Source organism: Rhinatrema bivittatum, chromosome 5, assembly GCF_901001135.1.
Source record: "Rhinatrema bivittatum chromosome 5, aRhiBiv1.1, whole genome shotgun sequence".
Classification (NCBI taxonomy): domain Eukaryota; kingdom Metazoa; phylum Chordata; class Amphibia; order Gymnophiona; family Rhinatrematidae; genus Rhinatrema; species Rhinatrema bivittatum.
In genome coordinates, this window is record NC_042619.1 from 241873648 (window position 1) to 241886222 (window position 12575).

Below are 12575 nucleotides of genomic sequence, written 5' to 3' on the forward strand. Positions count from 1 at the left end.
CTACAGGAATGAAAATGATCAGGTAAGAACTAATTTTCCTTTACTTTGGAAGAATCTTCTAGGAAACGTCTATACACATGCATTAACTTTAGCCATAACCAATATATGTTTTGTTTACAGATAAGAGATGACTTATTTTTAAATGTATTCTTTTCTAGTTTGTAGTACTACACTCTGGGTGGGACAGCTGGACAAAAGAACCACTCAACAAGATGTTGCAAGTCTCTTAGAAGAATTTGGCTCAATCGAATCTATTAATGTGAGTTGAAATGGAACTGTTCTTCGGGTTTGAATAAGAGGCACTTAGTTGTCTTATTTTGCTTTGAAATTTAGAAACCATTTATCTCCCAGTATTATTTTAGGGAGTTTTTCATTGTTTAATATTTTGAATAATAACATTTCTATCCTATGTGGAACAGATGATCCCTCCCAGAGGATGTGCCTATATTGTTATGGTGAATAGACAAGATGCTTTCCGTGCATTACAAAAACTGAGCCGTGGAAACTACAAAGTAAACCAGAAATCTATGAAGGTATGACTTGACAAAATGACAGAGATGCAAACAGTTTGTATATTTCTTCCTAATAACCTCTCTTCTTCCATCCAGCAGGCATCCTAGCTAAATCTTCAGCCCCAAACTGCTGCATAACTCTTCTGCTAATGTTTTAATTCAAAGCTGGCTGTAGGTACAAGGCAAACAATGACCCAGCTGTAATGGAATCTATTCCTATTATAACTTGTGTTCTCTCTGTTAACAAGCAGGCATGTATCAACCATAACGTGTAGGTGATGCCATCTGAGGGTGCCAACATGGATCCTAACTCTGTCGAGAAAAGTGTTTGCGTATGCGCAGAAGCTCCTGTATGGTCTCTGTCTGTCTGTCTTCATCTGAGCTACCACATGGATGTGTTTTTGGTGTCTCTGTTTTTGACCTTATATCTTTTTGTCCTTATCCTTTTTGCTTCTAGTTTGCATTTTGCAAATTCCTCTTTTTGCTGCTACCTTGGCAGCCTGTCGTCAGCACTTTTAAATGCTGCCTAAAAAATAAATAAGAATAAATAGAGGAACTCGAAGCAAAGAAGCCTGTGGTAAGTTGGTGTAAGGCCTGCGGGTGTGAGCATCTCATGTCCATTAGGCACCCACTCCGCTATTGCTGCCAGGGCCTGGACCATGATGCTCCCAAATGCAAGAGTTGTGAATGGATGTCTCCCCAAGTGCAGCAGTACTGCTCCTGGTAAGATGGAGGCTTTGTGGAAGGCACTGTTAGATCTGACCCTGAAGCCTCTGCTTAAAGGTGGGCAATGGAGCCACTCTGCTTCCCAGAGTGAGGTCTGTTTGGTCTCCCACTGTCCATAGGAAACATCACTCGCACTGGGACTCTTCCTAGACTTGCAAGTCAGATAAAGCTTCTTTTTCTCCCCCAACACCACTTACTATGGCATTGGCTCCTGGATCAGTTCCAGAGTCAAGCAAGGTGTATAAGCAGGAGGTACCGGACGAGGCATCGAAAGTGCCTAAGCAGTACAAAGGAGACCCCTTCTGGGTCTGTCTCCCTTGGCACTAAAGCAGCCGGAGCTGTTGGTGTGGGCTCCATCAGAGCAGATCTGCCTTCCTGAACATACTCAGATCAGTCCAGAAAAGTGGGTTGTGTATCCCTACCAGCAGGTGGAGTCAGAGAACAATTAGAACTTTGGGCACTGCTGCATAACGAGAGTGCCACCTGCAGTCCCTCAGTATTTCTCTGACTCCAGCAGGTGGTACGGTGCATCTCCTGCAGTCTTAGATTTTTTAGGGTAGTTAGGAAATTTATTTTATTTTTCCTTCTCGTTTGCTTCCTGAGGTGTTAGGCACCTTCGTGGGCCATCCCTCAGTGGAAGCCGGGCGTCCAGGGGGTTAGACACCCCTGACTGTGTTTTGCCCGCTCCGTCCCAGTGTGTACAGGCCGGGGGCTTCTGGTCTTCCTATCCCCGAAGCTGCTCCCTTGACCCCTGTTAGTGCAGGCTTCAGTAGTTTAGTTTAAAGTTAGTTTAAAAAAAAAAAAAAAGTCTCTTCAGTCTGAGATAGTCGGCACCGGGGGAGCCTGCTGTGCAGCAGGCTGTGGGGGGACAGCTTTGAGCCGTCGCAGTTTCGTTTCCTTCCTCTCCCAGGGCTCCGGGTTGATAGTGGAGGTAGGCAGTGTGTGTGTACCGGGTCCAGGCCGCGTTTTCAGCACCCGGGTGGCTAAACAGCGCGGTTCCTCGTGGAGACCTTGTTTTTCTATTTTTTTTCCCGTGCTGCCGGCGGCGCTCGCGCGGCTGCAGGTCTCAGGCCTATTTTTTTCTTCCCTTAGCTGCTCTGACTGCGTGGCTACGTGGCCCGGCATGGCGCCGCGAAAATCGGCGGTCTGCCTCTCCTGTGGGGCGCGCAGTCAGAATTTGAGCGCTGCGTCGTGCCTAGACTGCTCCAGTTTGGAAGGCCCCTCAGGGGTGGCCCCTCCCCCCCCCCTGGGGGGGGGGGTGACTCGCGACACTCTGAGCAAGAAGAGGATTCCCCCCCCACCTCCCGCTTTGGTCCCCATGGTAGTAGATCCGATGTTGGGGACTGGGGAATCTGTCCCGCAGGACCCCCCAGATGAGGAGGTAGAAGCGGGAGATTTTTCCCCAGAGTTTATTTTGTTGATGCATCAGGCCTTTTTGTCACGGAGACAGACTTCGTTAAAGAGACCCGGGCACGCTGGGGATCCTGCTGAGCCCCATCTGAAGCAGGGACGACCTGCAGCTACCCAGAGGTGCCCAGTGGTCCACTCTCGTCCTGGGGAGGATGGTCGTGGGGATCCCCATGACCCAGGTTTTGGGGCAGGGACGGAGCCGGTTCAGAGTCTGGAGGTCGGATCTGTGCAGCTACCGGGTGCGGATCTGGACCAGAATCCTGATCCGGTGGACATGGTTACGGATGATCCTGATGGGGATGACCTCCCTCCGGTGGAGGGTGATGATCCTACTTTTGTCCACCTGTTTAAGTGAGATGAGCTTCGTCTGCTTATTCCCCAGGTACTGGATGTCCTCTGTCTTAAGGTTTCTCAAGAGGATTCCGATAATGAAGGGGTTAATCCGGTTCTGGATGGTATTCGGGGACCATCAACAGCTTTTCCACTGCCTAAGAAAGTCCGAAAGCTGGTGACCCGTGTGTGGGATACTCCGGATGCGGGCTTAAAGGTGGGTAGGGCGATGGGAAAGTTCTAGCCACTGTCGTCAGAGGTGCTGGACCTGCTGAAGATTCTGAAAGTGGACACGCCATCTCAGCGGTCACAAAGAAGACCACGATACCCGTGGCGGGATCTGCCACCTTAAAGGACATGCAGGACTGAAAGCTGGAGATCCAGTTGAAGCAGGTTTTTGAAGTGGCCGTTTTGAGCCTTCGAGCGGCAGTCTGCGCTAGTCTTATGCAACGCGCGTGCCTGTGCTGGGTCCAAGAGGCGAGTACTCATGTGGCGAACGCCGATGGTGGAGTGTTGCAGCTGGCCCGTTTGGAAGCCGTTATTGTGTATGGAGCAGATGCGCTATACGACCTCGTTCGGACCTCGGCTCGGTCCATGGTGGCAGCTCGTCGCCTTCTGTGGTTACGGAATTGGGCAGCGGATCTCTCCTTAAAATCCCAACTTTGTAACCTTCCCTTCAAGGGCAAGCTTCTCTTTGGGGAGGAGTTGGATCAGTTGGTCAAGCTCCTCGGGGAGTCCAAGGGCCATAGATTGCCAGAGGATAGAAGAGCGACCAAGAAAGTTTTTCCCCCTCGGGCTCGTTTTCGGGACTCTCACCGTTTTCGATCTGGCAGATATTCCGCTCTGGCGGGTCCTAAGTCGACACCGGGTCGCCAACAGTCCTTTCACGTAGCTGTCGCTCCGGGAGGGACTCTGGACACCTCGGGGCGGGTAGCTGTAAACCCACCCAATGAAGCCACGAGCACCCATTCCATCATAGAAGCTGTCCGGAGGCAGATTATCTGGCTTTTACGCGGATAATCTGCGTCTTGGAGGTGATCAGGGACGGTTACGCCCTGGAGTTTGCACGTCCAGTCCGGGAAGTGTTCGTGGAGTCCGTGTGCTCTCTCGCGCCAAATGTGAGGTGGTACAGGATACCCTGCAGCAGCTGCTCGACCTCAGAGCCATTGTCCCGGTGCCGGAAGCGCGACAGAGACGGTAATCAATTTACTTCTTGGTCCAAAAAAAGGAGGGCACTTTTCGTCCCATCCTCGATCTGCAGAAATTCAACTGTTGTCTCAGGGTCCCTCGTTTTCGTATGGAAACCCTACGGACTGGGATGGCGGTTCGAAAGGGAGAGTTTCTAGCGTCCCTGGATCTCATGGAGGCGTATCTTCATATTTCGATCCGGATGAATCATCAGCGGTTCCTGCGCTTCAAGGTCTTGGGACAGCACTTCCAGTTTCGAGCCCTTCCGTTTGGCCTCGCCGCAGCTCCTCGGACTTTCACAAAGGTTATGGTGGTGGTAGCGGCTTTCCTTCACAAGGAGGGTATTCTGGTCCATCCTTACCTGGACGACTGATTGATTTGCGCCAAGTCTCGGGAGGATTGCGAACAGTCCGTCTACACGGTGATGGTCACCTTAGTCACTCAGGTGGGTCATCAGTGGCAGAAAAGTCATTTGGAACCCACCCAGAAGCTGATTTACTTGGGAGCGCGATTCGATACATTACAAGGCAAGGTGTTTCTGGCGGGGGATCGTCTGTGGAAGTTGCAAGAACAGATTCACGCTCTCCTGCGGAGCGAGCAGCCCACAGTTTGGCATCATCTGCCAAACTATGGGCTGCAAGTCCTGGGCTCCATGGCTTCCACCTTGGATTTGGTGCCCTGGGCGTTCGCTTACTTGTGACCGTTATAACATGCACTCTTGTCGCACTGGAGTCCAGTGTCAAAACAGTTCCATCTCCCAATGCCGCTACTTCCCGAGTCCAGACTCAGTCTGTTGTGGTGACTGTCGCGCGACAATCTGGAATGGGGAGTGGACTTGGGATCCTCCGGATTGGATAATAATCTCCACTGATGCCAGTCTGTCCGGCTGGGGAAGAACAGTGTGTGCAGACAGAAACGCCCAAGGGCTCTGGTCTCCGGAGGGGTCCTGGTCCATCAATCGGCTCAAGACGAGAGCCGTACCGCTGGCCTTACAGGCGTTTCTCCCCTGGATACGAAACAGCATGGTTCGCGTGTTCTCAGACAATGCAACGACGGTAGCTTACATCAACCGCCAAGGAGGCACAAGAAGTCCTGCGGTTGCGCTCGAGGCGCGCCTCCTGTTCGCCGGGGCGGAGCACCATCTCCAAGGAATTGCAGCTTCTCATGTCACGGGAGTGGACAACGTGCAGACCGATTTTCTCAGCAGACAACAGCTTGATCCCGGGGAATGGGAACTGTCTTTCGACACGTGGAACCTCATTTGCGCCCGGTCGGGTGTGCCGCAGTTGGATCTGATGGCAACCAGGGCGAACGCAAAAGCAGACAGATTTTTTCAGCTGTTGGCGAGAGCAGGGCTCGGTGGGTCTTGACACGCTGGTTTGTTCCTGGCCCACGGGAATTCTTCTGTACGCCTTTCCTCCATGTCCCCTCATCGGTCGACTTCTTGTCGCATCGAACTCCATCCCGGCAGGGTGGTTTTGGTGGCGCCAGAGTGGCCGCGTCGCCCGTGGTTTGCGGATCTGATTCGCCTGGCCGTAGAGGGTCTGTTGCAACTCGCTCATCTACCGCATCTTCTCCGTCAGGGGCCCATATTTTCGGATCGGGAGAATCACTTCTCTCTCGCGGCCTGGCTTTTGAGTGGCGAATTTTACGCTTGAAGGGTTATTCAGAGCAGGTTATTTCCACGTTCCTACAGGCTCACCATCCAGCCACATCTATGGCTTATGTTCGCGTTTGGAAACCGTTTGAGGCATGATGTCTCCAACGATCCTGCAATCCGTTGATGGTGGATGTCATCCGGGTGCTTGAATTTTTGCAGCAAGGACTTGCTAGGGGGTTAGCGTTTAATTCCCTTCGGGTTCATGTGGCAGCGTTGGGTGCCTTGCTGGGTCGGCTGAATGGTGTGTCTATAGCTGTCCATCTGGATATTGCTCGCTTTCTCAAAGGGATTAAACATCTGCGTCCGCCTGTCTGGTCTTTATGTCCCGATTGGAGTTTGTCTAGTTCTCCGGGTGCTGTGCGAAGCCTCCTTTGAGCCTCTGCACGGGGCTTCGTTGAAGGATCTGACTTTAAAAACAGTGTTTTTGGTGGCTATTTGCTCGGCCTGCCGGATTTCGGAATTGCAGCATTGTCGTGCCGCGAATCCTTTCTTCGGATTTATGACGATAGAATTTCCCTGCGCACAGTTCCCTCGTTCCTTCCCAAAGTGGTTTCGGCCTTCCATGTCAATCAGGTGGTGGATCTTCCCGGTTTTCAGCACTGGGCTCGGAATTCCTCTCAGGGCAGGGACCTTCATCTATTGGATGCCCAGCGTATTTTGCTGCGCTACCTGGAGGTTACTAATAATTTCCAACGTTCGGATCACTTGTTTCTCCTGTTTGGGGCAGGGTGACAAGGCGACCATCTCTCGTTGGATTAAGGAAGCCATCAGTTCCGCCTACGTTTCCCGAGGACGTCAAGTGCCGTTGTGTCTCAGAGCACACTCAACCAGGGCACAAGCGACCTCTTGGGCGGAGTGTCAACTCCTTGTCGCCTCAGGAGATTTGTAGGGCGGCAGTGTGGTCTTCTTTACACACTTTCACTAAACATTATCGCTTGGACGTTAAAGCTGGGTCTTTCGGGTTCCCGCCCAGTGTAGGGTGGCTTGGGTACATCCCACTTTTCTGGACTGATTATGGGTATGTTCAGAAAATTAAAATTGGTTCTTATCTGCTAATTTTCGTTCCTGTAATACCACAGATCAGTCCAGAGGCCCACCCCTTTCTTCAGATACCGAAAGACTGCATTGCCTTACGATTTGCTGTTTTTTTTTAAATTACGGAGCTCCGTGTTGACAAAGTTACTCGATGGAGCAGTTTCTGAATCTGTTTGTTGAGGCTGCAGGTTGTCGTTTTTTTGTTTGGGTTTCAACCTTGGCCACTAGTTAGTTCTATTAGTGTGGGCTTGGGTACAGGCCAATACTGAGGGACTGCAGGTGGCACTCTCGTTATGTAGCAGTGCCCAAAGTTCTAATTGTTCTCTGACTCCTCCTGCTGGTAGGGATACACAATCCACTTTTCTGGACTGATTTGTGGTATTACAGGAACGAAAATTAGCAGGTAAGAACCAATTATTTCAGCATAGGGATGGGAGGTTTCCCATGGTGCAAATATTCTCATAGACTTTGGCATGGAAGATCGCCATGGCTCCAAGCAACCTGTTCTTCCTGGATGTTCATCTCCGGTGGCATCCAGGGTAGCATTCGTTTCTTTGCCATAGAGCATGCTGACACTCCAGGATGCAGTCTGTCCCTATGGCATGGAGTACCACAGTGCCTTTGGTCAATGACTGCATTGTTTGCCAAGTATGTGACCCCCAAAGTCAGGCATGGGATGTGTGCAGATAAGTTGAGACTGGTGGGCTGAAACTTTAGAATGAATAGGGTGTCTTCTACTTATGATGGTCATTTTCCCCTTGGGTTGAGCCCTCAGGTGCCTGTGGTCAGCAGGATTTGAACAAGAAGCACAAGGCACATATGGAGACTAGAACAAACCTGGAGTCATGAAGGCACCCACAGAAGCAGGGCAGGACAATTGCAGGAACCAGGAGATAGGAATGTGCCCATTGAAGCATGGTAGGACCACTGCAGGAACACAAGATACACAAAACAAACTAGGACCAAACAGGAAAACAGGTTCCCTGTACGTACCCAGATCAGTCCAGACTGCTGGGTTTTGCCTCCCTTCCAGCAGACGGAGACAGAGAAAAACTTGTAGAGCATCCCTATTAGTCTGGTGTGCCACCTGCATCTCCCCAATATTTCTCTGTCTCCAGCAGATGGAGGTGGTGCAAAACCTGCGGTCTTCACCTTTTCTTGAGGTGTTGGCAAATCTAGTTTAAAAAAAAAAAAAAAAGAAAAGACAGATTAGCAGATCAACAGACAACAGGAACAACCTCCCAGGGGATAGGCAGGTACCAGTGGGGCCATCCCTTCTGGTTGCAAGGTTTGAGGAGCTGGGGTTGGTGACCCTGCGGGGGCTCCTGGACGGTTAGGCAGTAAGGGGGAAACTGGTAGTCCGGTCCCTCCCTCACCCAAGGCACATTCCGATTACAAAAAAAAAAAGTTTTCAAACAGAGCCGCCTGTCGGTCTTCTTTTGGTAGCAGTCTGCTACGGTTCCTTTAAGAACAAGAAAAAAAAAAAAAGGCAGAGGCAGTTTCAAGAATCAGATGGTCCCGGGGTGGACAAGATATTTTCTGGGGCGGTTGCAGCGGCGTTTTTCCTGCAGGAGCGCTTGTCTGCCTGGGCGCGTGGTTTCCCCGGTCTGTCGGCACACTCCCCACCCCCGTCTCTTTATGCCACTTCCGACGCGATGTGTGACCTGAGGGTAGTCTGCTTCGTGGCTCTCACGCTCAGGGCTCTGTGTCCGATGCCTTCCCGGTAGGGAAGGCCCTCAGAGTGGCTGCCGAAGCCCCGAGGAGCTTGCAAGCATGCAGCCAGTCAGGACTCTCAGGCCAATCTGTTCCTGCTGAGCGCGGGAATGGTGGGCATTTTGGAAACCTTTGCCGAAGTGCGAAAAAGAGCTTTGGGGAGGGGATCTCCTGCCCGATCTGTCACCGGTTCCCGGCAGTCCAGAAGACATCCAGGATCACTCCCTGGATGGATTAGTTGAGGAGCTCGTTCCCCCGGTGGGGGAGGGGAGTGGTCCTACTGCATTTTCATTAGACTTTGTACTTTTAATGCACAAAGCATTCCTAGCTACCCAGCAGACTGGGTCACTCTGCAGGGGAAACTGGATGTACCTCTGAGGAAGGTTTCTAGAAGTCAGGATTCCCAGGGGTCGCCGGGGGCCCTGTCCCCAGAAGGGAAGAGCCCCGAATTGAAGGGAAGATTCGGGGTTCTTCCCTTCTGGGGGACAGGGCCCCCGTCCGTGGCAAACACTGGTGCGTCAGATATGCTGTCTGGCCCTCCCGGGAGGTGACCCAGATGAGGATCTGGGTAAGGCGATGCTGTTGGAGGGCGACGATCCTAAGGTGGTTCACCTGTTTCATCGAGAGGAATTGGACCTCATCCCATGGGTCTTGGCAGAGCTCGGCGTGGATCTTTCTCAAGAGGCTTTTCCCCGGGTTTGGTGAATCCGGTCCTGGTGGGGTTACGTGGCCCATCCAAGACTTTTCCTCTTCATTCCATGCTTCAGCAGTTAATGACCCGAGAGTGGGATGTTCCAGAGGCAGGCCTCAGAGTTGGAAGGGCAATGGACAAGTTGTATCCTTTGCCTGAAGAGGTCTTGGAGATTCTTAGGTCTCCTAAGGTGGACGCCTCCATGTTGGCAGTCATAAAGAGGACCACTATTCCTGTGGCCGGAGCGGCAGCCCTTAAGGACCTCCAAGATAGAAAGCTTGAGGTTCTCCTGAAAAGGATATTTGATGTTTTGGCGCTGGGTATCCAAGCGGCCGTTTGCTCCGGGCGAGCCTCCACTGGGTCCAGCAGTTGCTGACTTCCCAGGACCTCCCGCCTCAGGAATCTGCTCTGGTGGAGTGCTTGGAGGCAGAAGTAGCATATGGGATGGATGCCTTATATGTCTTCCGGACGTCTTCCAGAACCATGGCATCGGCAGTTTCAGCAAGGAGGCTCCTCTGGCTATGCAACTGGTTGGCCGATGTCTCCTCCAAGGCCCATTTGAGTGCTTTACCTTTTAAGGGCAGGTTTCTCTTTGGTGGACTTGGAGCAGTTGATCAAGTCGTTGAGGGAGAACAGGGTTCACAGGCTTCCAGAGGACAAGCCTTAGACATTCAAGAGCCTTCTCACAGACCCATTCTCGTTTTCGGGGGCAACGGAGATTTCAGCAGAGCAGGTCGCCAGTTTCCGCTCAGAGAAGTCTGCGGGAAGATCGCAATCCTGGTCTCATTCCTTTCATGGCTGCAGACCCGTCCGCGACGGTGCCAGCCCCTCGCTGCCTGGAGCCAAGTCCACTCAATGAGATGCGGCTGGCCCATTCCTCGGTTCCCCGGGTAGGAGGACGGTGGTCCGACTTCTGTGAGGAATGGTCAAGATAACTTCCGAACAATGGGTTCTAACTATCATAAAGCGAGGCTATGCGCTGGAATTTGCTCAGCCTCTCCGAGATCTCTTGTCTCCCCTTGCGGTTCCTGCATGAAAGCACGCAACGTTCAGCAGACCCTTGACCGGTTGATCTGTCTGGGGGCTATCGTCCCGGTTCCCCAGGCGGAGTGGGCAAGAGGCTGATACTCCATCTATTTCATCGTCCCAAAGAAGGAAGGGTCATTCCGGCCTATCTTAGACCTAAAGAAGGTGAACAGAGCCCTCAAGATTCCACGTTTCTGGATGGAGACCCTGAGGTCCGTCATTGCGGTGATACGCACGGGCAAGTTCTTGGCTTCCCTGGACTTGATGGAAGCGTATTTACACATAGCCATTCACAGGGATCACTAAAAGTTCCTTCGGTTCAAGATACTCGACAGGCATTTTCAATTCTGTGCCCTGCCGTTCGACTTGGCGATAGCGCCTCGGACATTCACCAAGGTAATGGTGGTCGTGGCAGCAGCTCTTCGGAAGGAGGGTGTGCTGGCTCACCTGTATCTGGATGATTGGCTTATTCGAGCGAAGTCTAAAGTCCTTTGCGAAGCAGCGGTTGACAGGGTTATGAATCTCCTGGAATCCTTGGGATGGTTCGTCAATCAGGTCAAAAGCAACCTTCTCCCGTCTCAGGAACTGGACTTCTTGGGAGCCAGGTTCGACACCCGTGTGGGGAAAGTGTTTCTTCAAGGGGACCGGATCTCCAAATTGATGCAGTAGGTCCGGCGTTTTTGGTCTCTTCCTCTCTCCAAGGCCTGGGACTATTTGCAGGTCCTCTGTTCCATGGTGTCCACCCTGGAATTGGTACCGTGGGCATTTGCTCTTGAGACCTTTACAGAGAGCGTTACTCTCCCGTTGGGATCCGAAGTCGGAGGAGTTTCAGGCCCCCTTACCGCTCAGAGTCCGCCAGATCCAGTCTTGGCTGGTGGCTGATTCCGGAGCACTTGCAGTGCGGAGTGGACCTCGAGGTTCCTCAGTGGGTGGTAGTGACAATGGATGCCAGTCTCTCCGGTTGAGGAGCGGTATGCCAGTCATGGGCTGTCCAAGGCCAATGGTCCTAGGAGGAGACAAGCTGGTCCGTCAATTGCCTGGAAACAAGAGCAGTTCATTTGGCACTACAGCAGTTTCTACCGATGGTGCACAGTCGGGCTGTCCGAGTCCTGTCAAACAATGAGACAACAGTGGCCTACATCAACCGGCAGGGCGGCACCAAGAGTCGGCCGGTGGCTGCCGAGGTGGAGCAGCTCATGGACTGGGCGGAAAGACATTTCGCTCTTCTGGCGGCATCGCACATCGCGAGCACAGACAACGTGCAAGTAGATTACCTGAGTTGGCAAAAGATCGATCCTGGGGAGTGGGAACTCTCCGACGAAGCAATGGACCTCGTGGTTCGCAAATGGGGTCCTCCACATCTGGATTTGATGGCAACTCAAAGGAATGCCAAGGCCCCTTGATTCTTCAGTCGCAGAAGGGAACACTGGGCAGAAGGAGTCGATGCTTTGGTGCTTCCGTGCCGAATACTGTTTTCCTCTACGCCTTCCCACCGTGGCCGCTGGTCGGCAAGATTCTTTGCCAGCTAGAGGGTCCATCCAGGGAAAGTGCTCCTGGTAGCTCCGGGGTGGCCTCTGCGCCCATGGTTCGCGGACCTCGTCAATCTCGCGGTAGACAGTCCTTCTACGTCAGGGCCCTATATTTTTTGAACAGGTGAATCGTTTTTGTCTAGCGGCCTGGCTTTTGAAAGGCGGTAGCTGAGAAAGAGGGGTTATCAGGTGGACATGATTACTACTCTTCTACAAGCGCAAAGGCCTTCTACCTCACTGACTTATGTTAGGGTATGGAAGGTGTTCGAATCATGGTGTAAGGAGCAGGGCATTCTTCCCCATCAGGCTTCCGTAGCACAGGTTCTGGCGTTCTTACAGAAGGGCTTAGCCAAAGGGTTGTTCTTCAGTTTCCTGCGGGTCCAGGTGGCGGCCTTGGGGGGTGTCCTCTAGGCAAGGTGCATGGTAAGTCTCAGGCGTCTCATCCAGATGTCGTCTGCTTCCTTAGGTGGGCGAAGCATTTAAATCCACCAGTCCGTCCAGTTTGTCCATCTTGGAGCCTTAATTTGGTACTCAGGTTCTTGTGTGAAGCCCCTTTTTGGACCTCTGAAGCGAGCTAACTTAAAAGACCTCACTCTAAAGACTGTATTTCTGGTGGCTATTTGTTCAGTTCGCAGGGTATCTAGCTTCAGACCCTTTCTTGCAGAGAGCCTTTTCTGTGTATTTCTGATTCTGGGATCTCTCTTAGGATGGTTCCATCCTTTTTACCAAAGGTGATTTCATCTTTCCATGTGAAT

At 52.1% G+C, this 12575-nt stretch overlaps 1 protein-coding gene across 3 annotated transcripts in view; it reads left to right on the top strand.

Moving 5' to 3' along the window:
* SCAF4 (SR-related CTD associated factor 4) overlaps positions 1–12575 on the top strand; it is a 428510-nt gene that overhangs the window by 251074 nt on the left and 164861 nt on the right. For all 3 annotated transcript variants that reach the window (XM_029603599.1, XM_029603600.1, XM_029603601.1), the window contains 2 exons: positions 159–259; positions 420–533. In XM_029603599.1, coding sequence (XP_029459459.1) covers positions 159–259; positions 420–533 — 215 coding nt within the window. The remainder of the gene's footprint in view (positions 1–158; positions 260–419; positions 534–12575) is intronic.